The following is a 23,339-nucleotide window of genomic DNA, read 5'->3' as shown; positions in this document are numbered from 1 at the left end:
CGCTTGAGCCTGCTTCTCTAATCAACACCATCATGGTTGACCTCATCCCTGTCTCAACTCCACTTTTCTGACCATTCCCCTTAACCTTTCAACCCATTACTAATTAAAAATCTGTCCATCTCCTCCTCGAACTTTGTCCCAACATCCACTGCACTGTGGGGAAGTGAATTACCCAGATTCAATATCCTTTGAGAGAAGTAATTTCTCCTTATCTTAAAAGGACGATTTCATGTTCTAGTTTGCTTCACAAGAGGAAACATCCTCTCTATATCTAGTTAAAAATCACACAACACCAGGTTATAGTCCAACAGGTTTAATTGGAAGCACACTAGCTTTCGGAGCGACGCTCCTTCATCAGGTGATAGTGGAGGGCTCGATCGTAACACAGAATTTATAGCAAAATTTACAGTGTGATGTAACTGAAATTATACATTGAAAAATTGATTGTTGTTAAGCCTTTCATCTGTTAGAATGCAGTGATAGTTTCACTTCTTTCGTGTGTAAATCACAAAACCTTTTTTTAAAATTGCATTCTGGGTTAGCTGTTAACAATGGTGATAGCTAGACAATATGTTGAAGGTGTTGGCCCCCTGTGTTCTCTGTCTATGCCATGATGTTTAGATTGATTCTAATCTAAAAAGTGAGATAAGAGTTTTTACATGAATGCATGAAGTTTTTGAGCAAAGTACAATGTAACTCTGCAAGTACAAATTCACCCCACAAAATATATGTGTGCATGTGGGTCTTTTTCTGTGTGTGTGTGTGTGTGTGTGTCTGGGGTGGGGGTTGAGAGTGTGAGAAAGTGTGTGTGTGTGTTTGTGTTTAGTGGGGTGAATTTGTACTTGCAGAGTTACATTATACTTTGCTCAAAAACTGCATGCATTCATGTAAAAATCTGTTATCTCACTTTTTAGATTAGAATCAATCTAAACATTATGGCGTAGATAGAGAACACAGGGGGCCAGCACCTTCAACATATTGTCTAGCTATCACCATTGTTAACAGCTAACCTGAGAATGCAACTTTAAAAAAAAGGTTTTGTGATTTACACACGAAAGAAGTGAAACTATCACTGCATTCTAACAGATGAAAGGCTTAACAGACAATCAATTTTTCAATGTATAATTTCAGTTACATCACGCTGTAAATTTTTGCTATAAATTCTGTGTTACGATCAAGCCCTCCACTATCGCGTAATGAAGGAGCGTCGCTCCGAAAGCTAGTGTGCTTCCAATTAAACCTGTTGGACTATAACCTGGTGTTGTGTGATCTTTAACTTTGTACACCCCGGTCCAACATCGGCATCTCCAAATCATCTCTATATCTACGTTGTTAACCCCTTTTAGCAGCTTATGTACCTCAATTAGATCTCCTCTCGTTCTTCTCAATTCTCGAGAGTACAGGCCTAAACTGCTACATCTCTCTTCATAAGACATAACCCTCACCTCTGGAATCAATCTAGTGACTCTCCTCGGAACTGTCTCCTTTGCAACTACATGCCTGCTCAAGTAAGGGGACCAAAACTATATACTTAAGGTACAGACGCATTAATATCTTATACAGTTACAATAACATTTCCCTAAATGTTTATTCTATAAATAAATGCCAACATTCTATTTGCATTCCTTATTACCTGCTGAATGTACAAACTAATTTTCTACAACTCTTGCACAGAGATACCTAGATTCCTCTGCACCAAAGTATTCTGAAGTTTCTCTCCATTTCGATAATAAGTTGCAATTCTTTTCTTCGCGTGTGTCCCTCAGCAAGTAAACCTGGACATTGAAATATACCAGTCTGCAAAGTAGACCAAAGAGCATCTTTCACCGGTTTGGTGGTCCTTCACATAGTTATGCTTGTCACAGTATTGTTGTGTCGCAATAGTCTTACCAGACCATCGGGCTGCTCTCTCGTTAGAGAGAAGCAACTGCTGATGATTTTAACTAGGTGAGGGAAGAGGTTGCGAAGGAAAGTCCTTCGTGCTAATCTCAAATTGGTGATGGGAATTGAACGCATGCTGTTGGCATTACACTGCTCTGTAAACCAACGATCCAGCCAACTGAGCTAAACTGATTCCCTCTCAGCGTATAGGCCTGCAACCTGCCGGTAGAGCATTCTAAACGATATGTCCAGCACCGTCAGGTAATCTGACCTGATGGTGAAGGAGATAAAGGATCTAATAGTCCAGTTCCTGAAGAACATGGCCTTGCCTCAATTTTTCTTGGCTCTCAAAGCCAGTTCGAACTGGTTGCAGATGTTCATGAGTCTGCCCACTGATATTGGATCCAAACAGAAAAGATATCTTGCAAGTGCCCATCCCTAATGGCCCTTGAATAGGTTGGCTTGCTAGGGCTTTTCTGAGGGCATTTAAGAGTCAACCATACTGCTGTGGGTCTGGAGTTACATTAAGGTCAGACAAGTGAGAATGACTGATTTCCTTTCCGGAAGGACGTTGGTAAATCAGGAAGATTTTTTAGAATAGTATTGTTTTGATGTTGTAACAATAAACTAAAAGAATGGAGAACACTGCAGAGGTTGCAGAGCTTCTGTGCAAATCAAGAGAAGCTAGATTAATACAACAGCTTGATTATCTTTCATTAGAAAAAAAAGTTAAGTAAATAGCAAATGTCAAGCCAGGGAAAAATGCAAGGGGGAGGGAAATAGAAAGAGGAAGGACTGTGTTAAGATAGAAGGTGAAGGCAGAAGTGATTAAATTAGTGGTGATAGTGCAAAACAAAAGGAATTGGTGATGAGAAAGTTTTCCAAAAAACGTATTTCTAGACCAGGTGTAAATTGTTACAGTGAAACAGCAGAGGGAGAAAGAAACATGCAAAAATGTGCAAGGAGAAGAATGACCCTGCGAGTTTGTTGGAGAAGGTTGGCAGAGGTCAGACCTGTGAATCAGCCTAACAGCTTCTTTGCTGATTATGAATCCCCATTCTCCAACTCCACCAAATATTTGGTATAGCCATTACAACAATCTGACAAATCTGAGCCATGTTGAAGATATATCAAGAATATTATGAGGATTCCTGAAATACTAATGGTAGTCGTAAAATTGGAATTCATGTAAAAGGACAGAACCTCAGTTTAACTATTATCTAAAGGATGGCACCTCGGTCAAGCACAAATATAGCACTAGTATCTTTGTTTTAGTACTGTGAAATGTTGCTGAGTTATAAATGTAATAGAGCCTAGTTTTTGCAGCTCTGTCTCAGTCTTGTCTTTCAGTCGGGCTGTAGGGTTCAAGTTCTTCTTTAAGATTTTGAGCATCAAGTCTCTGCAGATACTATTTTGCAATGTTTTGGAGGCCTGGTATTGGCTCAGATGAGACACTAAACTGGTGTTTCCATCTGCTTTCAACAGACAATGGGAAAGATTTCTGGGGGTTTGAAGAAAGGCAGGGGATTTTCTCTGATGTTTTGGGTAATGTTTATCTATAAACTAACAGCATTAAGCAAGTTAAACAAACCTAGTTGTGATTTCATAATGATTTCTGGGAGCCCGTTTTTTGCAAATCAGCTACTTTATTACAATTGAGACAGTGCCCACATTTCAATAGATACCTAAATGATTGGAATGTGCTTTGGGATGGCTGGAGGTCTTGATGATCAATAAATAGAAGTTCTTCCTTCCTTTCATTATAATGTAATCAATATTGTCTGCTTTTTCTTTTGAACAGGTTGACCAATATTTGCCATATGAATTCACAAGTGAAGGAATGTTGGAAAGATTAAACGTTTTTATTGAAAAACAAGTATGTTTAATATTTAACTTGAGAATATTGTTAGAAAAATCATATTTCCAAATGGATCTCGGTGTAAAAATTCTAAATATACGGTATAAAAAGAACTTCCAAAATCTCCAATGATTTGATAATTATATCCAGCATACAGCTGAGTCATATAAACCAGCAGGTTCTGTGTTGATCCCAACTTAGTAATGTTAGAAGATTTCTGGTGAATTGGCAATGAGAGCTTTTTTTTATTAGATGTGACTTAGAGTCATAGAGGTGTACAGCACAGAAACAGACCATTTGGTCCAACTGGTCCATGCCGACCGGATATCCTAACCTAATCTAGTCCCATTTGCCAGCACTTGGCCCATATCCCTCTAGTCCTCCACCTCTGCAACATCCTTGTAAATCTTTTCTGAACACTTTCAAGTTTCACAACTTCGTTCCAACTTAACATGAGGGAAATTAGCTCAGTCACAACTTGAACTATGTGCTCATCCTATATTCAGGATCCATGTTGTGCCCTTATTGCAGATACCTACGTGATAGTTGTGACCCAGTGTAACAATGAACTGTATGTCATGACTTTTGAATATGCCCTTATGATTCACTGGTGTTTCTGATGGCTGACTTGTAAATACTTTAGTGAAACAGGGTGAGATATCAATTGGTTAGGTACATTATTTTATTTTACCAGTACAAAATCAATTTACAGAGTAGTAGATGCAATTATGTTTCTTCTAGATTCAACTATCTATATAAACCTCAAAATAAGCTGGAAAATTTACACAAGTATACCAGAGTTCTTGCTGTAGACTTCCTTAGTTAACCTTTGTAGCTAATTGTCTGATTTTGATTAGCTCTGGACTTGAAAACTGAGTTCTCTATTGCTGAACCAGACTTTATGTCCACTTTTAGTTAGTTGCCTGACTGGCCCTTTTATTTTTTTTCTATGTTTGCACTATACAGAACGCTTGTTTTGTGATTCATCAATAGGATTTGTCAGAATCAATCAAATCAATGTCCCTTGGTTTCCTAAAGGTATATTCTTAATGAACACCACATTTTAGCTTCACACAAATAGAAATAAGGCTACCACTATAGATGTAAACATTCCTGGAAATTCTAAATGATCGTTGTTATCAGAATTCTGAACTCTGCATTTATTAGATTAGATTAGATTAGATTAGATTAGATTACTTACAGTGTGGAAACAGGCCCTTCGGCCCAACAAGTCCACACCTCCCCGCCGAAGCGTAAACCACCCATACCCCTACATCTACATCTACCCCTTACCTAACACTACGGGCAATTTAGCATGGCCAATTCACCTGACCTGCACATCTTTGGACTGTGGGAGGAAACCGGAGCATCCGGAGGAAATCCACGCAGACACGGGGAGAACGTGCAAACTCCACACAGTCAGTCGCCTGAGGCGGGAATTGAACCAGGGTCTCTGGCGCTGTGAGGCAGCGTAGGGTGTATTGAGCAGATGAGTCAGTCTCCTTTTTGTCTGAGATAATGTTGAGCAACTTGTCTCATGGAAAAGCTCATCACACAATGTAATGATCAACACAAGCTGCAATGGCACTTTACAGTTCTCTGTTTTTAATCAAGCAACCAGATACAGTCCCCTGAAACTGCATCCAGAAATCTGCCCCTAAAATACCTTCATAGTTTGTTATGCTTTTGTTTTCCATACATATCTGCTATGTGTTTTTGAGCTCTATTTCTCTATCAACAGAGATGGGATTCTTCCTTGGTTTCTGAAATTTCTGCCTCCATGTTTCAGGCACTAAATCATGAGTGCCTTTTTTTATGTTATGTTGACTGCCATAATCATTTCTGCCTTACATTTTTAATTAAATTATGGAATATGGAGGTTGCTTATCATCCATTATACTGATAGTGCAAATATGTTGTGCACCACTCCAGTGCCAGACAATTCTGGCTCTTCCATAAAGACAGTCTAACATTCCATGGTATTACTTTCATTTGCATCCTTTATCATCAAACAACTCTCATCACCAAGCATTGATCACGACAACCAGAAATGTAAACACAGCAGCCGCACAAATGCTGAGCTACCAGAGGCTGGTATTTTACAGTAAATGACTCCCAAAACCTTTTGCAATATTCTTAATGTATCTGGAGAATATGGTGGTGGGTCATCTTCCTGAACTGTCACAGCATTTGGTCCAAGTATACCCAGAATACTGTTGGGTCAGGATGTCCTGGTTTTTGACCCAGCAACAGAAGAGGAGTATTATCTTTCCAAGTATGGGCTATAGGTCAAGGAGGAGGCAACTGTATTCCAACATGTTTGCTGCCTGTGTTGTAGACTGTTGAAGTCACATGTCCAAGGGTATTGTCAAAGAAGCCTTAGTGAGTCATGGCAATGCATCTTTTAGATGGTACACACTGCAACAGTCGTGTCTGTGACTTGGATGGAGTGACTGTTTATGCTGTTGGATAGGGTGCTAATAAAACAGGTTTCTTTGGCCTGTTATGATTTTGAGCATATTTGGTGTTGATGGAGTTGTAATTGTCCAGATAAATTAAGAATACTCAAAGGTTTTAGGGCTTTATTTACTGTAGAATATCCAGCCTCTGGTAGCTCAGTATTTATGTGGTTGTTTTGTTTACATTTCTATCATGACCAGTGCTTGATAATGCAAGTTGTTTGATGTTAAGAGGTAGAATGAAAGCAGTGCCATTGAATGCTGAGGGGAAATGGTTAGACGTTCTCTCGTTGGAAGTGCAAGTTGTCTGACACTTGAGTGGTGCAAATATACTTGCTGCTTATCAGACCAGCCTAAATGTTGTCCAGATCTTGCTCCATCTTTCCAGACATTCATACATCTGTGTTATACTCCTATTTCTCCTAACTAGCATATAGTAAAAGAATTGATCTGAAGGTTCTGACATTAGAGGCTCTGCATGTTAATTTCTTCCCTCCTAAAATAATCCCTCTTTTTACCTCTGCTGTTGATACAAACATGGCTCTTTACCTTTGGTGGTTCATCCCATAGTCTATCATTCCCCCTTCTGAATATTCTGAAGTCACTCGGTGGCATCCTGTCTCTGGTACTAGGGAAGCAACATACCATGGTGGAGTCACATCCGCAGTAACAGAAACTACTATCTATTCTGCAAACTTTCAAATTCCTCTATCAGTAATGCTTTTCTGATCACCCTTATCCAATACTCCTGTCTGTCATGTACTACACTGGTGCTCATCAACTTGTCTTAACTCTAATGCCTAGAGAAAACATCACACTCAACTGCAGAAGATCAGTTACACTCAAGCTCCTTACTTTGAACACTCTGTGGACTGCTGTCAGAGACTTGCTACCTATAATTATCTTGATCTATTTCTGTACTCTTATAAAGTCCACATTATCCAATCTCCAAGTTCACAGATTCTCGGAACCTGATCGCTGAAAGATGGATTGATTAGATTAGATTCTCTACAGTGTGGAAACAGGCCCTTTGGCCCAACAAGCCCACACCGCCCCTCTTAAGAGAAACCCACCTAAACCCATTCCCCTACTCTATGTTTACCCCTAACGCACCTAACACTGGGCAGTTTAGCATGGCCAATTCACCTGACCTGTACACCTTTGGATTGTGGGAGGAAACCGTAGCACCCGGAGGAAACCCACGCAGACACAGGGAGAATGTGCAAACTCCACACAGACAGGCAGGAATGCTTCTCATGCTGTTTCCCCTAAGACTTGTACTCCCTGCTCTCACTGACTTTCTTCAATTATTTTATCCTGTTGCCTGCTCCACTTTTTCAGGGTTGCATGCTCTACTTTCTTTATCAGGTAAATTACTATCTCAGATAGCTATTACCAGCTGTTAAAAGTTTCAAGTTTACTTTGTAGTGGTTGGACAAGTGTACGTGAAGGCATTTGCAAAAGGCATCGTATTCAATTAAAATCATAAAGTGGTTCAATTGTTAGAACGTTCTTCCAAAGTCCCCTTCCAGATGCAAATTTAGGTTTAGGACAATTTTGCACTACATTTATTGTTAATACCACCACGAGGTGACATAGTGCTTGTGCAGGCTCAGGTTTGCAGCGAGTGCCTTGTCACTTCAAAGAGAGGACACTGCAGCTTCCAGGAATCTCATCTGTGTTTTCCATTTAAAGTTTTTTTTCAAGGTTTGCGGCCTACAAAAAATGTTTTCAGAGTCATTTAACCTAGCTGCTCCCTCTGCCTGCCTAAAAACCCACTAATAGTAATTCTGACAAACAAACATCAATCTGGCAACAGTCATATGATGGCCAGGCAGTGAAGTGCTGGCATGCCTCCCTGCCAAGGAGGGGAAACACATTTTATCCCCACCTGTTTGATCCTTTACTGTAGTCTTTTCACCAAACCTTCCACTGAAGATCCTGACGCCACTGTGCACAGAATGTGACAATGTCAGCGATGGATTTCCCTGTGGCCTGTTGACCTAATGGCCTGCTTCTGCAAATGTCCGGGGTGTCATTTTGGCATTTAAAGTGGTCACTTCAGTTTAGATTTTGGGTAGTATCATCACACATCTGTATTTTAGATGGTTTAAAATGCCCACTACAGCCAAGAGACCCAAAATTGTAATATCCCACTTCATAGCTCTGATTCTGAATGTTCAGTTCAGTGCAGCTGGTGATCAAGAATGCTTTGAATCTGATCTTGTAAATTTAATGGTTTAACTGCAGGATTTCTGCCGCCAAAGAGAAAAATGGCCACCACTGACTGCCCTTAGAGTTAAAATGGCCCAACCTTCCGAATCATGTGTTGAAGCCTGCCAAAGAGAGCAATTAATGTGTGAACCTGCTTTCTTCTATCAACTCAACAAAGAAGTAGAGCTTAAGAGGTAAGAGTTCTGCCCTAACCTTAATATTGTTACTGCGCCTCCTGTTACAGGGAAATTCCCAAGTTCAGATGTTATTTAGAGTTTAGAAATGCTGTGAACACAGGTGTTCAAATGATTTAATTCAAAATTGTTTTCTATTGTCCAATCGCAAGTTAAATTCTTCATGAGAGAGGTAAGTACAGTAAATGACAGATAAGCTTGTAAAACCATACACTGACAAAAGGCAGGATTTAGGTAACTGGGAAATTCTTTTTGTTGTGTGCCCGTTTTCACAAAATGACTATTACAACAGCCATATTAAGGATACCATAATGCAATAATTCTATGTGCTTATGTGCTATAGAGGCCAACCTCTTTCCGCCCCCCCCCCCCCCCCCCACTCCCCAAACACATGGCAACAACTAATGTCTGCAGTCAAAACCTCAGTTGCAAAATTAAGGAGCATTAGATTATGTCTTGTGTTTATTTCAAATGCTTTGAAGATATTGGAGATCGTACTCCATAATAAACTCATTTCTAGCTTGACCCATTTGAATATTGCTTTTAAACAATCACAAGATCTTCTAGTTGTATAGATCCTCAGTTTTTGAACAGATTAGTTAAGCTTAAGAGGAAATGACCACAAAGTCACCTCTGCGAAGCAATATAGTGATATAACTTAACATAGCAGTGAAATAGATGACTGCCACTGATGCAGGTAAATTGCCTTTGGTGGCATGCAGCCTGTAGTTGATTACACAGGTATTTATCAATACTCCTCCTCCAACTATGAATGAGGCAGCTTCATAAGTAGCATCAAAAATGTTATGTCAGCACCAAACGCGCTGAACTCCTACTTGCCAGAATGTATTTGAAGTTCCTGTAGGTAGGCTTGCAAGACTTTGCTTCATTTCATAGTGAGAGTTTGCCAATAGCAAGAGAGAGGAAATAATGTACAGCGGGATTTCTCAAAAGCTGTACTCAGACATGTTTACTCTGAAATGTCAGTTCAGAGAAAAGAACACTCATCTCTCTTTGTCTGTGTGACCATAACCTTTCAACTTGGAGGCAGAAATACTAACGTTGGGCTCAAGTGCATTCATTGTCTATTCTCTCTATTGAAGCAAAACTTTGTTCTTTATAAGTGACTGGATTTACAAATTTTATTCTAATTTATGATCTCATCCAGCTATCAACGGAGTTGAATTTTAAACAAAAATAAAGATAAAATAACATAACATGATCACTTTAGCTATTTTTGAAGGAAGAATCAACCACTGTATTTAGACTGAGAGAGAGAAGAAAATAAACAATCAATTAAAGTAGCTGTACGAGGTATGGGCGTATGGCTAATATTTGATCATATTTGGAAGAGTGAGTAATTGATGCCACAGACTTAAATGCATCACACCAATGAATCGTGTCACCACCCAAAAGGAGAGAATCAGTCTGTAAGTGATGAAAAATGGTATCCCTAGCATAGAGTATTGGATAAGTTTTTTTTTAAATTTGAGAAAATACTTTTAAAGTTACAAGAACAATTTAAAATGTCCTTTCCAGCTATATTGGCAAATCATTTTCATTATAACCACTGCAAACCAACATTGTTGTGAATATTCAGCGAGATATGAAATAACGCATATTTTGAGGCATTTGAATGACAAATTGTGAGTGCTTCCACTCAATTACTTGAATGAAACACATTCTGTTTGACTAATTTATTAAGAGATCTTTAAGGAAGTAACAAGCAATTTGAATAATGAGAATTTGTGAACATATTGTATTTGGAATTTCAGCAGCATTTGATAATGTCATGTCAAAGGTTGCTATACAAGAGTTTATGGTGTAGGGGGTAACAGAGGTTTGATTGGTAAACATTGCTAAAGTTAATATTGCAAAGGAAATAGAATTTAAAAGTAGGGAAGTGTTGCCAACATTATGTAGGACATTGGTGAGGCTATATTTAGAGTACTGTGTACAGTTTGGCTTCCTTATTTAAGAAAGCACATAATTGCATTGGAAGCAGTTCAGGGAAAGTCCAGTTTACTGACTCCTGGGATGAAGATTTATCTTGAGCAAAAGTTGACAAGTTGCACCAATATCATTGGATTTGAGAAGAACTTACCTTAATGAACATAAGATCCTGAGGGGACTGATCAAGGTAAATGCTGAAAGGACTTTTTCCTTTGTGGGGGCAACTAGAACCAGGGAACATAGTTTGAACATTCAGAGGTTGGCTGGTGACAAGATGTTTTTCCTCTCAGGTAATCATGAACCTGTGGATTTCTCATCCCTAGAGAATAGCTGAGAATGTGTTGTTGAAGGTTTTGAAGGCTGAGTTCAGTCGATTGTTGATTAATGATGAATTCATAAAAAGGATAGGCAGAAGAAAAGAGTTGAGGTCACAATCAGATCAGCCATAACCTTAACAAATTTCACAGCAGGCTCAAGGGGGCTTGCTGACTCCTGCTCCTAATTTCCATGTTATTTCATTCCACATAAATTTACAGAAAGCATATGATTCAAAATAAAACACACTCATTGAGGCAGTGTGCAGTGATATGGTTTCATTTCACTGTTTGCTGTTGCATGATCACAGGAAACAATAAGGTTTGTGTATTCTATGACATAACATCATTTTATGATAAATTTAATCAGATATTTTCCTGATATTCTACAGACAAGCAGAAAACAAACATAGGAACGGGAGTGGGTAATTTATCCCTTCAAGTATTTCCCAACATTTATGAGTTGATTGAGAATTAAGTGCATTTACTCCCCTTTACGTGATATAATGACCTCAGTGTTAAAATTAATATTTCAGATTTATGTGCATAATTGTCAACATGAAATTTGTGAAATTATCTACTTTGTTTTTGCAGGTATGGAATACACTGCGACTCTTCAAAAACAGAAAGTGATTTGTATCTGCCAGCATTTAACCCTGAAAACCAAATGTGCCTGTTTCAGTCAGATTACTTGCTCTTCAGCTGTGCAGGATCACATGAACATTACAATCGAATCTGTCCATGTCGAGATTATGTCAAAGGACAGGTTGCTTTCTGCCACAATTGCTTGAAAAGTGAAGCACATAACTAATTTGCATTGTTTACTGAAATGAAGGAACCTCCTACCTTTAAACCAGATATCAAGGATACATCTGTTAGTGTTGCTGCAAGAATCGTGTGATGATACCAATAGTGACAACAGGTGGACCAGAAACCATTTTCCTCAAGTCCTTATATCAATCATATGTTATTGTAGATAACTTAGAAACTACCAAAATGTCGCCTGTCTTCCATTTCCGTTCAGCATCTTAAAAATATTATCTGTTCTTCACAGAGTCATGGAGATGTACAGAATGGAAACAGACCCTTCAGTTCAACTTGTCCATGCCAACCCGTTTTCCTAAATTAAACCTGTTCCATTTGGTGGCACAGTGGTTAGCACTGCTGCCTCACAGCACCAGAGACCCGGGTTCAGTTCCCGCCTCAGGCGACTGTGTGGAGTTGGCACATTCTCCCCGTGTCCGTGTGGGTTTCCTCTGGGTGTTCCGGTTTCCTCCCACAGTCCAAAGATGTGTAGGTCAGGTGAATTGGCCATGCTAAAATTGCCCGTGGTGTTAGGTTAAGAGGTAAATGTAGAGGTATGGGTGGGTTGCGCTTCAGCGGGTCGGTGTGGACTTGTTGGGCCGAAGGGCCTGTTTCCACACTGTGAGTAATCTAATCTAATCCCTGTAAACCCTATCCATATACCCATCCAGATGCTTTTTAAATGTTGTCACTGTACCAGCCTCCACCACTTCATCTCGCAGCTCATTCCATACACTCACTACCCTCTGCGTGAAAAAGTTGCCTCTTAGGTTCTTTTTAAATCTTTCCCCTCTCTCCGTAAACTTATGTCCTGAGGGTTTGGACTCCCCTACCCTAGGAAAAATACCTTGTCTATTTACTCTATTCTTGCCCTTCATGATTTTATAAACTTCTATAAGGTTACCTCTCAGCCTCTGACATTCCGGGGAAGACAGCTCCAGCTATTCAACCTCTCCCTTCAACCTCTTGCTCAAACCCTTTAACTCTGGCAACATCCTTGTAAGTCTTTTCTGAACTTTTTCAAGTTTCACAACATCCTTCCTGTAGCCATGCAGTATTCTGATAGTGGCCTAACCCCCAATATCTTGTACAGCTGCAACAGGACCTCCCAACTCCTATACCCAATGCACTGACCAATAAAGGCAAGCATACTAAATACCTTCTTCACTATCCTATCAACTCTACTTTCAAGGAACTATGAACCTGCACTCCAAGGTCTCTTTGTTCAGCAACAATCCCCAGGATCTTACCATTAAGTATATAAATCCTGTTCTGATTTGCTTTTCCAAAATGCAGCACTTCACGTTTTTCTAAATTAAATTCCATCTGCCACTCCTTCGTCCATTTGATCAAGATCCTGTTGTACTTTGAGGTAATCTTTGCTGTCTACTACATCTCCAATTATGGTGTCATCTACAAACTTACTAATCATACCTCATGTTCACCTCCAAATCATTTATATAAATGGCGAAAAGTAGTGGACCCAGCACCACTCCTCATGGCACACTCTAGACACAGGCCTCCAGTCTGAAAAGCAACCCACCAGCACTACCCTCTGGCTTCTACCTTCAAGCTAATTCTGTCTCCAAAAGGTCAGTTCTCCCTGTATTCCATGTGATCTAACCTTGATAACTAAACTACCATGTGGAACCATATCAAATGCCTTACTGCAGTCCATATAGATCACATCCACCACTCTGCACTCATCAATCGTCTTTGTTACTTCTTCAAAAAACTCAATCAAGTTAGTGAGATATATGATTTCCCATGCACAAAGCCAAATTAGCTATCCCTATTCAGTCCTTGCCTTCGCAAATACATGTAAATCTTCTCCCTCAGGATTCCCTCCAACAACGTTCCCACCACTGATGTCAGATTTTGCATCTTCTCTAGGTTCATCCACATACTAAATCAGAAAACGTTCTTCTATGCACTTAAATTCCTCTCCATCCAAACCCTTAACACTATGGCAGTCCCCATTTCTGTTTGGAAAGTTAAAAGTCAGGCACAGACAGACATTTCTGCAGCCAAATATAATCGACCATAACCACCCTATCATTCTTACATATAACTGGATCTCCTTACAAATTTGTTTCTCAACTTCTCGCTGACTATTTTGGGTGGGGGTGGGGGTGGGGGGGAGAACTATAGTACCCCGATAAGGTCATTGTCCCTTTCTTATATTCCAATTTTACCCAAATAACCTCCCTTAGATGTATTCCTAGGCATATCCTCCCTAAATATAGCCGTAATATTATCCCTAATCAGAATGCCACTCTCCCTCCTCTCTTGCGCCCCCCCCTTTCTATCCTTACTATAGCATCTATACCTTGGAACATTAAGCTGCCAGTCCAGTCCATCCCTAAGCCATGTCTCTGTAACTGTTACGATATCATAGTCCCATGTTCCCAACCATGACCTGAGTTCATCATCCTTACCTGTTAAGCCTCTTGTAATAAAATAACTACATTTCAATTTATCAGCTCTACACCTTGTTCTCTACTTTGTACCTACCTGCCCTGACTGTTTGCTCCTTTTCTCAACTGTACCAGTTTCATATTGAAATATTTTACCATCAACTTCCTGGATCCCACCCTCCCACCACCACCCCCCGCTCACCGCATCTCCTGTTGTATCCTCCTAAACAGCTTTAGCAAACCTCCCCGCAAGTATATTAGTCTCCTTCCACCTCAGGTGCAATCTGTCCTCATACCCAGAAGAGATTCCAAATATCCAACAATGCAAACCCTTCTTCCCTGTGGCAGCTCCTCAGCCAAGCATTCATCTGCTCCATCCTCCTATCCCTAGACTCACTAACTCATGGCACCAAGAATAATCCAGATATTACTACCCTTGAGGGCCTTTTTTTTTAAAATTCCTGCCTAAATTCCGATATTTTCTCCTCAGAATCTCATCCTTTTCTCTTCCTGTGTGGTTAGTTCCAAGGTGTACAATGACCTCCTTTGCAGAATATTCTGCACCTTCTCCGAGACATCTTTGATCCTAGCACCAGGGAGGCAACATGCCATTCTGATGTCTCACTGTTGGCTGCAGAAACATCTGTCTGTGCCTTTGACTAGAGAGTCCCCTTTCAATTACTTGGAATCTTGTGTACCCCTTGCTGCATTGGAGCTAGTCTCAGTACAAAAAAACCTGGCTGTCAGTGCTACATGCCCCTGACAGTCTATTATTCCCTACACTTTCCAAAACAGCCTACTTGCTTGAGATGGGGATAGCCACAGGAGACTCCTGCACAACCTACCTCCCTCTCCTATCTTGCCTGGAGATAACCCATCTACCTGACTGTATCTTCAATTTATCTCCCTTCCTTCAACAGTCATGCATCACACCCCCTAACTCCTGCAAATGCCCCATTTGCCTCTAACTGCCCCTCAATGGAAGTAAAGGTTTGTGGTTTTGATAATGGTGGCTAATCTGCATTGTCAGCTTCATGCCTGGTCAATATGTTGAAAATCTCCCCCAACATTTCTTTCCTGTTTCCTGTGCTGAGTGCTGTCCTTTATTCCAAATTATGGAGGTTCTTCAGTGACTACGAATTTGCAAGAGTCAACTCGGTTAAAAACAGCTTAGCTTGTGTGCTTGAAGGAGATTTGAGCGGATCAAAGCACTTCCATTGTGTTAAACTGATATTTTGCTGTTGACTCCTGCACATTATATAGAGATCTGATCAAAATGCTGAAATATAGGGATCCTTGTTAGTAATAATCCAGCCATAAATATTTTCTAGTATTCAATTTGTCAAATTAAGTTTTAGCTTCAGGTATGCAGCAGGTGACATCATCAGAGACTGATGTCATGGTATTACCTGTACACAAGAAGATGAAAACTGGCAATGCCTGTCACATCTGAGTGAGGTCACGGGGGGATCTGCTTATGTGTGCACTCTCAGCAGCCATCTTTAGCATTGGAAACACATGCTCTGTTCACATATTAAGGTTATACTATGATATATAAATTTGGCCAAGGATATAATGATGAATGCAATAATTCTGTTTCCATGTGGAATACCACCTGTATGTTGCAAAAAAAAAACGACACAATTGGACTGCAGGCAAAATTGAAGTGTCATAGAGGCATTAAGAAGCAAAAGGAGACAATTTGGCTTTATTCTAGTTCGCTGTAGGGCAGTCCATTAACTCTGTAAAATTAGTCCCATTCTCCTCCTCTAATCTGTTAAAATTATAAATTTATTGACATGTCCATCCAAATTCCTTTTGAAGTCACAAAAAGAAAGCATATAAGATTGACAGGTAAGAGAGAAGGAAAATGGCATGTTGGCATTAATTTCAAAAGGAATGGTGCATACAAATAGTGAGGACTTGCTTAAAATAAATAAAGCACAAGTTAGACCATACCCAGGAAATTGTAAAAAAAAAGCCTTTTTTCCTTATCTACAGGAAAACATATTGGATTGACGGCAGTCCACAGAAGATTCATTAGGTTGAGCCTGGGTAGGCAGGGATTTTCTTATAAGTGGTACAGTTTGTTGGGCCTGCACTTGTTGGAATTTAGAAGAATGAGAGATGAATTTATTGAAACAAAAGATTCTGAGAGGGTTTGACAGAGTAAATAGTTCTTTCCCCTTTTCAGAAAGTCTAGGACCAGAGGACATAATCTCAGAGGAAGGGACTGCCCAGATAGAACAGGGTTGAGGGGGAATTTGTTATGAGAGGGTGGTGAAATTGTAGAATTCTATAATGTAGTAGGCTGTGGTGGTTAGGTTTTTCAGTATATTTAAGTTTAAATAGACAGGTGATTAGACAGTAAGGAAGTCAAGGGTTATGGGAGAAAAGGCAGTAAAGTGGAGTTGAGGGTGATTAAATCTGCCATGCGATCTCATTGAATGACAGAGCAGATTCAATGGGCCAAATGGCCTAATACTACTGTCTTGTAGTCTTATGGTACCACTATCTGTCTTAACTTGAAGACATCATTCCAGTTCCCGCACAGAACAGCAGAGGTTATATATCTACTTCTTGTGTTGGAACTTCCTGTGAATCTATTCATTTACATAAATTCAGTTTCTCTATTTTCCCTGTCAAAGTGCATTATCTCACATTTTCCCCTCATTATGCTAAACTTTTGTCCACTCACCTAAGCTAAGCTGTCTATATCCCTTTGTAGATTCTGTCATCCTTAGCACTTGCCTATTTTTATGGCGGCTACAAACTTGGTATAAGTAAATTGACTGCTGTCATCCAACTCATTATATATTGTAAATAATTGTGGACCTAACACTGATCCCTACTGTACTCAAATACACTCTATAAATTCTTTTGTTGTGGCTACCAATTTGACTTTCCTAATCTACAAGATTAAATTAACCAGTGATGAATACATTTTTACATACCCTCATTATGTCCTGTTATTCTCTCTGTTCCACAGTATAGCTACTGTCTAGGGACCTTAGACAATTCTTACCAATGTTTCTTCCCCTTGTTATTTCTTATCTCCATCCTTATATTCTATAAATTCTGATCTAAGATCATTTCTTGATATTGTACTTAGTCAATCTCATACTACAATGCTATCGTGCCACTGTTTCCTTCCAGCTTTTATATTAGATTACTTACAGTGTGGAAACAGGCCCTTCGGCCCAACAAGTCCACACCGACCCGCCGAAGCATAACCCACCCATCCCCATACATTTACCCCTTTACCTAACACTATGGGTAATTTAGCATGGCCAATTCACCTGACGTGCACATCTTTGGACTGTGGGAAGAAACCGGAGCACCCGGAGGAAACCCACGCAGACACGGGGAGAATGTGCAAACTCCACATAGTCAGTCGCCTGAGGCGGGAATTGAACCCAGGTCTCTGGAGGCAGCAGTGCTAACCACTGTGCCACCGTGCCGCCATCCTTGCAAAACATCATATACCATTGAATATTTAGTTCCCAGTTTTAATCTCCTCGAAATCATGTCTCCATAATGGCTATAAGCATATCTGTTAACCTTATTTGTCCCATTGATTAATTTATTTTGTTCCAAATACCGTATGCATTAAAGAGTCATTTTACCATTTTGACCCTATTTGCTGCTATGGGTCTTTATGTACCAGATATCACAACTAATGCAATACTCCTCTACCATGCTGAAGTATGTTAATATGTTGCTTTAGTACAATAGTTATAAATTTGCCTCTAAGTATCCCCAGTCAGTTGTCTTAGCAAAGGTAACTTGTTTAATGATAGCTTCACAATAGCTAGACACTGTGATCTTGTCAACCTTAGTGATTTCAGGAACTATAATTTACTGTCAATTTGGTGAAATTTTTCAAGCAGTAAAACAATACAAAAGGAACTTAGATTGTTGGAAATACCAGGACAGTACAAACAGAGTTATGCACTTATGCCCTTTGCACTCCTGGATCACACTCTGCCCTTACATCACCTGATTCACTGCGATGCATCTGCAATAGCTACTCCATTCCTGTGACAATTCCCCTGAAATATTCCTTCATGGAATAAAATATTCTCCTATCTGAAATATAAGAAATATAATACTTTAAATTCTTAGATTTATCACAGTTGGTGTGACCAATTAATTCATAAATTTGTATTTTTCTATTGTGATATACTGGGGCAAATTAAGGTATTAATCAACTATGTTTAGATTAACTAAAGGGGTAGGGTAGGGCAATGGGTCTGGGTGGGTTACTCTTCAGAGAGTTAGTGTGGACTTGTTGGGCCAAATGGCCTGTTTCCATGTTGTAGGAAAATTAATCTAATCTAATTTGATGTTTTTACATTTGTGTTCTTCACATTTATATTATATACCAACATAATATTGCCATTCATTCTACTTATATAATGACACTTATATAATGAGGATTTAAAATCTGAATTATCTATGTCATAATTATACATTTTGCTTGTTTTTAATGACTAAACTCTTAGTGCTGAGGCTTTAAAATACTATCTTTAATTTTAATAACTGAAAATAATAACTGACAGTTCAAAATTTAATTTTTAATTGGCTTTCAGACAGTTTTACTTGTGTTTTTCATGATTACCTTTAAAGCATTACCAACAATTTTCAGTGGGAATTTTTATAGAATTGTGGAATCCCTGAAGTGTGGAAGCAAGCCATTTGGCCCATTGAATCCACACTGACCCTCAGAAGAGAATGCCATTGAGACCCATACCCCTAACCTATCTCTGCATTTTTCATGGCTGTTCCACCCAGCCTGTACATCCCTGGGAAATTTAGCATGACCAAGACACCTAACCTGCACATTTTTGGACTGTGGGAGGAAACTGGAGGACCCAGACATGCAGACTGGGAAGACAGTTGCCCATGGATAGAATTGAACCCAGGTTCCTGGAGCTGTGAGGCAGCAGTGCTAACCACTGAATCTCCGTGCCATGATGGTTACTCCCCATTGATATATTTTAATACAAAAACAGTGGAAAACCAAAGAAAGTTCCATTATTGCTCACTGATACTTCTGCACCACTTTACACTCAAGTACATATTGAGTTAATATTTAATACACAAAGTAAATCCAGACCTTAGTTGATCCAATATCAATTGCTGTTGGTGTTGTATTTTGTGTTGTCAGTTGGAAATGTTGACTGTGTTAAAAATGTTGTATATTTTCATATTTAATTAGATATTTGGAATTATTTTTCACTGTAACTCTGTGCTATATCTACTGTGGATCTGTTTACAATTTTTAAAAAGTATTCTTGCACTTGTTCTGCTGTGACTGCTGGGCAGTTAATTAGAATATTATATTTTACTCAGGGTATTCTAATAGCTTAATGAGTTTCTCCAGAGAGCAGCTGAGTCTTGTAAGCCAGGAAGATTGAAAGTTTGATCCCTTGCTCTATGTTAGCAGCTAATTTCAGTAATATGAGTTTGACAGTTGGTATCAATGTCTCTGGGTTTAGAAATAGAAAATATGTCAAAACTTCCATTTTAATTTTGCTTTAATGGTTTTGCTATATGTATGCACACTAGATGAATCAGCTGCACTGTCAATTGTTGTTGAGAATCTCATTCAGAATTTCACTACTTTTAGGGTGGTGATGCTGGTCGGGACAAAATTTAGATCTGCTCAATTTGTGAGGTTATTAAATAGCAAATTGTCAGTATTACCTCTCTGAATTTGACCATAACTTCAAGATTTAGTGCAAATGCAGATTAACTCTGAAATCCTGGATAGGTAGACTTGCAACATAGACTGCACAATAGATGCCTCCCCTTCACTTATAGCTGCACAAAACTGTCAATCAGTGAGGTCAGTCTATAAACCTTTTCTTTTCTCTACAGCTAATGAAATACAATGTCTACTCTTATATTTTCAAGGAATAATTGTACTTGTGTGATACACACTTCCTATTATAATTATACAATTCTGTTAAATAGGTGCTTAATCCATTTAGCTTTATTAGTGCTTCTAAAAATCAGCTAAATTCACCCATGAAAATAAGACAAATTACTGAAGTGAGTTTCCTTATATCAAACAATAAATTATAGTGCATATTCTATTTATTTTTTTAAACATATGTTCAATTATTTACTCGCTTTAGCACCACACATTTATTTGGGGAACTTTTATTTTCTACTCAAGGGATACAAGAATTGCAATTGAAGACAAATATTCATATCTAAATATTATTATACTTGCCTCAATATTTGAATGTAAGGAATATTGGGTTTTATATAGAAAAAGTCTCTGGTTAGTTACTTGTACCGATTTACCTCAAAAAGGTTGTGCTATCCAGTTGGCCGTGTTTAATTAAATGCCAGCTGACTTCACCATAGGGTAAACTTAACTTTGCACTAGTAACACTTAAAATATTATTTTGTTTTCTGCATTTATCACTTGAATTTAGTTTTCCATTTGACTATCTATTCCTTTGTCAATTCTCCTGATTCCTGAAGAAATTGAATTGTTACTAGGATACTGTTACAAAGATGCCAAGCATCTTGTGTCAGTGAACAAGTTATTCACATGAGCCTTAACAGTAAGCATTGGCAAGCTATTTGATGAGAATGAACACAGCCAGCCAACCCAAAGTTCACTTACACATAGCCGAAAACCTTCCTAGTCTGTATGATTCAGCTGCTCACTAGTCTGTTGAGCTAACTCATTTCAGGATGTTTGTAATTATTTTATGCTGTGTAACTATAAATCATTTTAAAATAACTGAAGAAAAATGAATGAATTGTCTGCTAAGTTCTACATTTACACTGATCTGAGGAGGTGCAACCAAACTTTCAATAATCCTAGTTACAACATCTAATTTAACAGAAATATAGTTGAGGAATATTTGTAATTTACTTATTTATGACGCTTTGGCTGGTTTGTCAGGGGTACTTTAACAATGTAAATTGATACAAAATTGTATTGTTATTTTGGGACTACTTGGGAGAAATGCACAGAATAAACTTAGACATGTTTGATTAATTGAACTGTGTATTAATGCCATGACGAATGCAGAACAGTAACTTTGCTGCTTCAATTTGATTCCACACAGTGGTAATTCCTTTGCAATATCAAATAGAATTTAAAAGTGACATGCCTGTTACATACTCTTATATCTTATCCATATTTGGATTAGGGTATGAAAACACTTGCTTTTTTAAAAATCTAGACATAATAGCTGATGTTTCCTGGAAATTCATAAACCACAGGCAGTCCCCAGATTGTGAACAGGTTCTGTCCTTGAGTCTGTCTGTAAGTCAATTTGCACCAAAGTCAGAACACAATGCAGGACAGAAAATAGCCATTTGTAAATACAAACAAATTTTTTAGTGAGATTTTTAAAATTATTATTAATACACCTGTTATGGAATTGTGTTTGTAAGTACGAGCATTCATAAGTGGGATGTTTACAAATCAGGGACCCCCTGCATTATCAGAGTTTCTGTGCTCCTTCCATAGTAGAGAGTGCACCATTGATGTCCAGACCCCCATCATCACCAGATTCCAGTAATCCCTTAATAATCATAGAAATAATAAAACTATTACACTGTAGATTAATTTGAAACTGCTATACCTCATTGAGTGAATTGTAGCTAGATAGTTTATAATCCACACTAACACTTTTTTAACTTTTTTAGCTCAAGTAGGCAATCCTGAGTGAATACACTAATTTCACTTTAGCTTTAAGTAAATATTACATTAACTTCAAAATAAAATTATTAGTTGATGCTCAAATGATTAAAGCACAATTCATTTGAGCTAAGTTCTGTTATGGCCAGGCCAGACTCCCTCAAAACATTTCAAGAAGGTAGCCCGACCCAAAGTTTGCTAGTTGTTTTAATTGGGTCTAAAGCTGATATTCCAGGAGTGATGCAGCTGACCCAAACACTTCGTTAAAAACAAAATAGAATTTATTTGCAAGATTACAGAATGAAACACAAACAAAAGAAAACAGAATACAGACTAAATTAACGTATTCATAAACCCAACAGACTATCCCAACTTAATGATGTTATTCCAAATTCCTGCAACAATCTCCATAAACACCCCTTAGCAAAAAAGGTAAAATCAAACACAAGCTCTGAGGAGAGAGGAGAGATGGCAGAGCGTTTCACATGGAATCTTCCACTTTCTTCTATATAACTACTTCTATATAACAGTCTCAAAACTGACTGCTTGCTAAAACCAAACCTAAACTGAGCTGGGAGAACTGGCCGCTCCCTCTTCTTTGTACAAGTGTGTTTTTTTAAACTTGAAAGCTTTTTGTCTGAAATAACATCTGTTAGCTATAATCAAATTGGCGCTAAAACCCATCCAAGCCACTTCTCTCACAACTCTGCATTTATGATCCCTCTGAAAAAGAAACCAAGGACAACATAACCTTGTTAAAGGAGTAGCATCATCACCGTTCCTATTTTGTTCTGGATTCATAGCCAATTCTGTCTAGTTAGGCAGTAACATTGAGTCGTCACAGAGAAATCTCAAATGTATGCAAGATATTTAAGAGGAAATCAAAAAAAAATTTCAAACAACTTCAAGTTCTAAACTCTTTCTATGTTATTATAGAGAAAAAAACTATAACTCTTGAAAATAAAAGATGCTCTGTGGTGCAAAGAAATAACAAATCTTTTTTATTTTTCTGCACATTTCATTGTGGACTAAAATGGGAAAAGGACTGTTTAAAAATCAAGGATTGTGGAAGTGATTGCTACAATTGTAAACACAAATTGCTGAAACTCATTGTAAGTGGTGATTACACTAGTGTTTTGTTCAACCAGTGGTGGGGTGGTAGGGGTGGTGTCTGGTTGCAGACAGGTTGGCACTAGAGGTGAGTACAAAGTACAATTTGGTCAGCAAGAAATAACTGATTATTGTTTGGTTTTAATCAGTAAAAATTATCTGTCTGCCAACAAACCATGTGACAGCTTCCTGGTTATTTGAACATCGTGTTGGTGTGAACAAGACTGCAGAAAGTCTCTGGGCCTCTGCAAGAGGAGGTGTTGTGTCCTGCAGTCGAAAGCACCTGAAGCCTAAAGAAAGCCAATTATTTTCTTCCACCAGTTGTTGTAAGCAGTTGCTATTAATCCAGACATCAGCTACTTTAACACTCGTGAATCAGTTGTTCTAAACCTCCCGCAAGAAAGGGAAATAATTGGTGAAAAGAGATCAAAGCTGAAAATGTGTTGCTGGAAAAGCGCAGCAG

General features: G+C 38.6%; 1 protein-coding gene across 1 annotated transcript in view; it reads left to right on the top strand.

The window, feature by feature from the left end:
* The window catches only part of LOC140480434 (alpha-1,6-mannosylglycoprotein 6-beta-N-acetylglucosaminyltransferase A-like), a 54,653-nt gene extending 33,535 nt beyond the window's left edge, over positions 1–21,118 (top strand). Inside the window, exons 11-13 of the mRNA XM_072575297.1 lie at positions 3,683–3,757; positions 8,449–8,606; positions 11,468–21,118. Coding sequence (XP_072431398.1) covers positions 3,683–3,757; positions 8,449–8,606; positions 11,468–11,684 — 450 coding nt within the window. The 3' untranslated portion in view covers positions 11,685–21,118. The remainder of the gene's footprint in view (positions 1–3,682; positions 3,758–8,448; positions 8,607–11,467) is intronic.
* Positions 21,119–23,339: the final 2,221 nt, after the last annotated feature.

Source organism: Chiloscyllium punctatum, chromosome 8, assembly GCF_047496795.1.
Source record: "Chiloscyllium punctatum isolate Juve2018m chromosome 8, sChiPun1.3, whole genome shotgun sequence".
Lineage (NCBI taxonomy): Eukaryota > Metazoa > Chordata > Chondrichthyes > Orectolobiformes > Hemiscylliidae > Chiloscyllium > Chiloscyllium punctatum.
The sequence above is the reverse complement of the archived record's forward strand: the minus strand, read 5'-3'. Positions and strand labels throughout refer to the sequence as shown.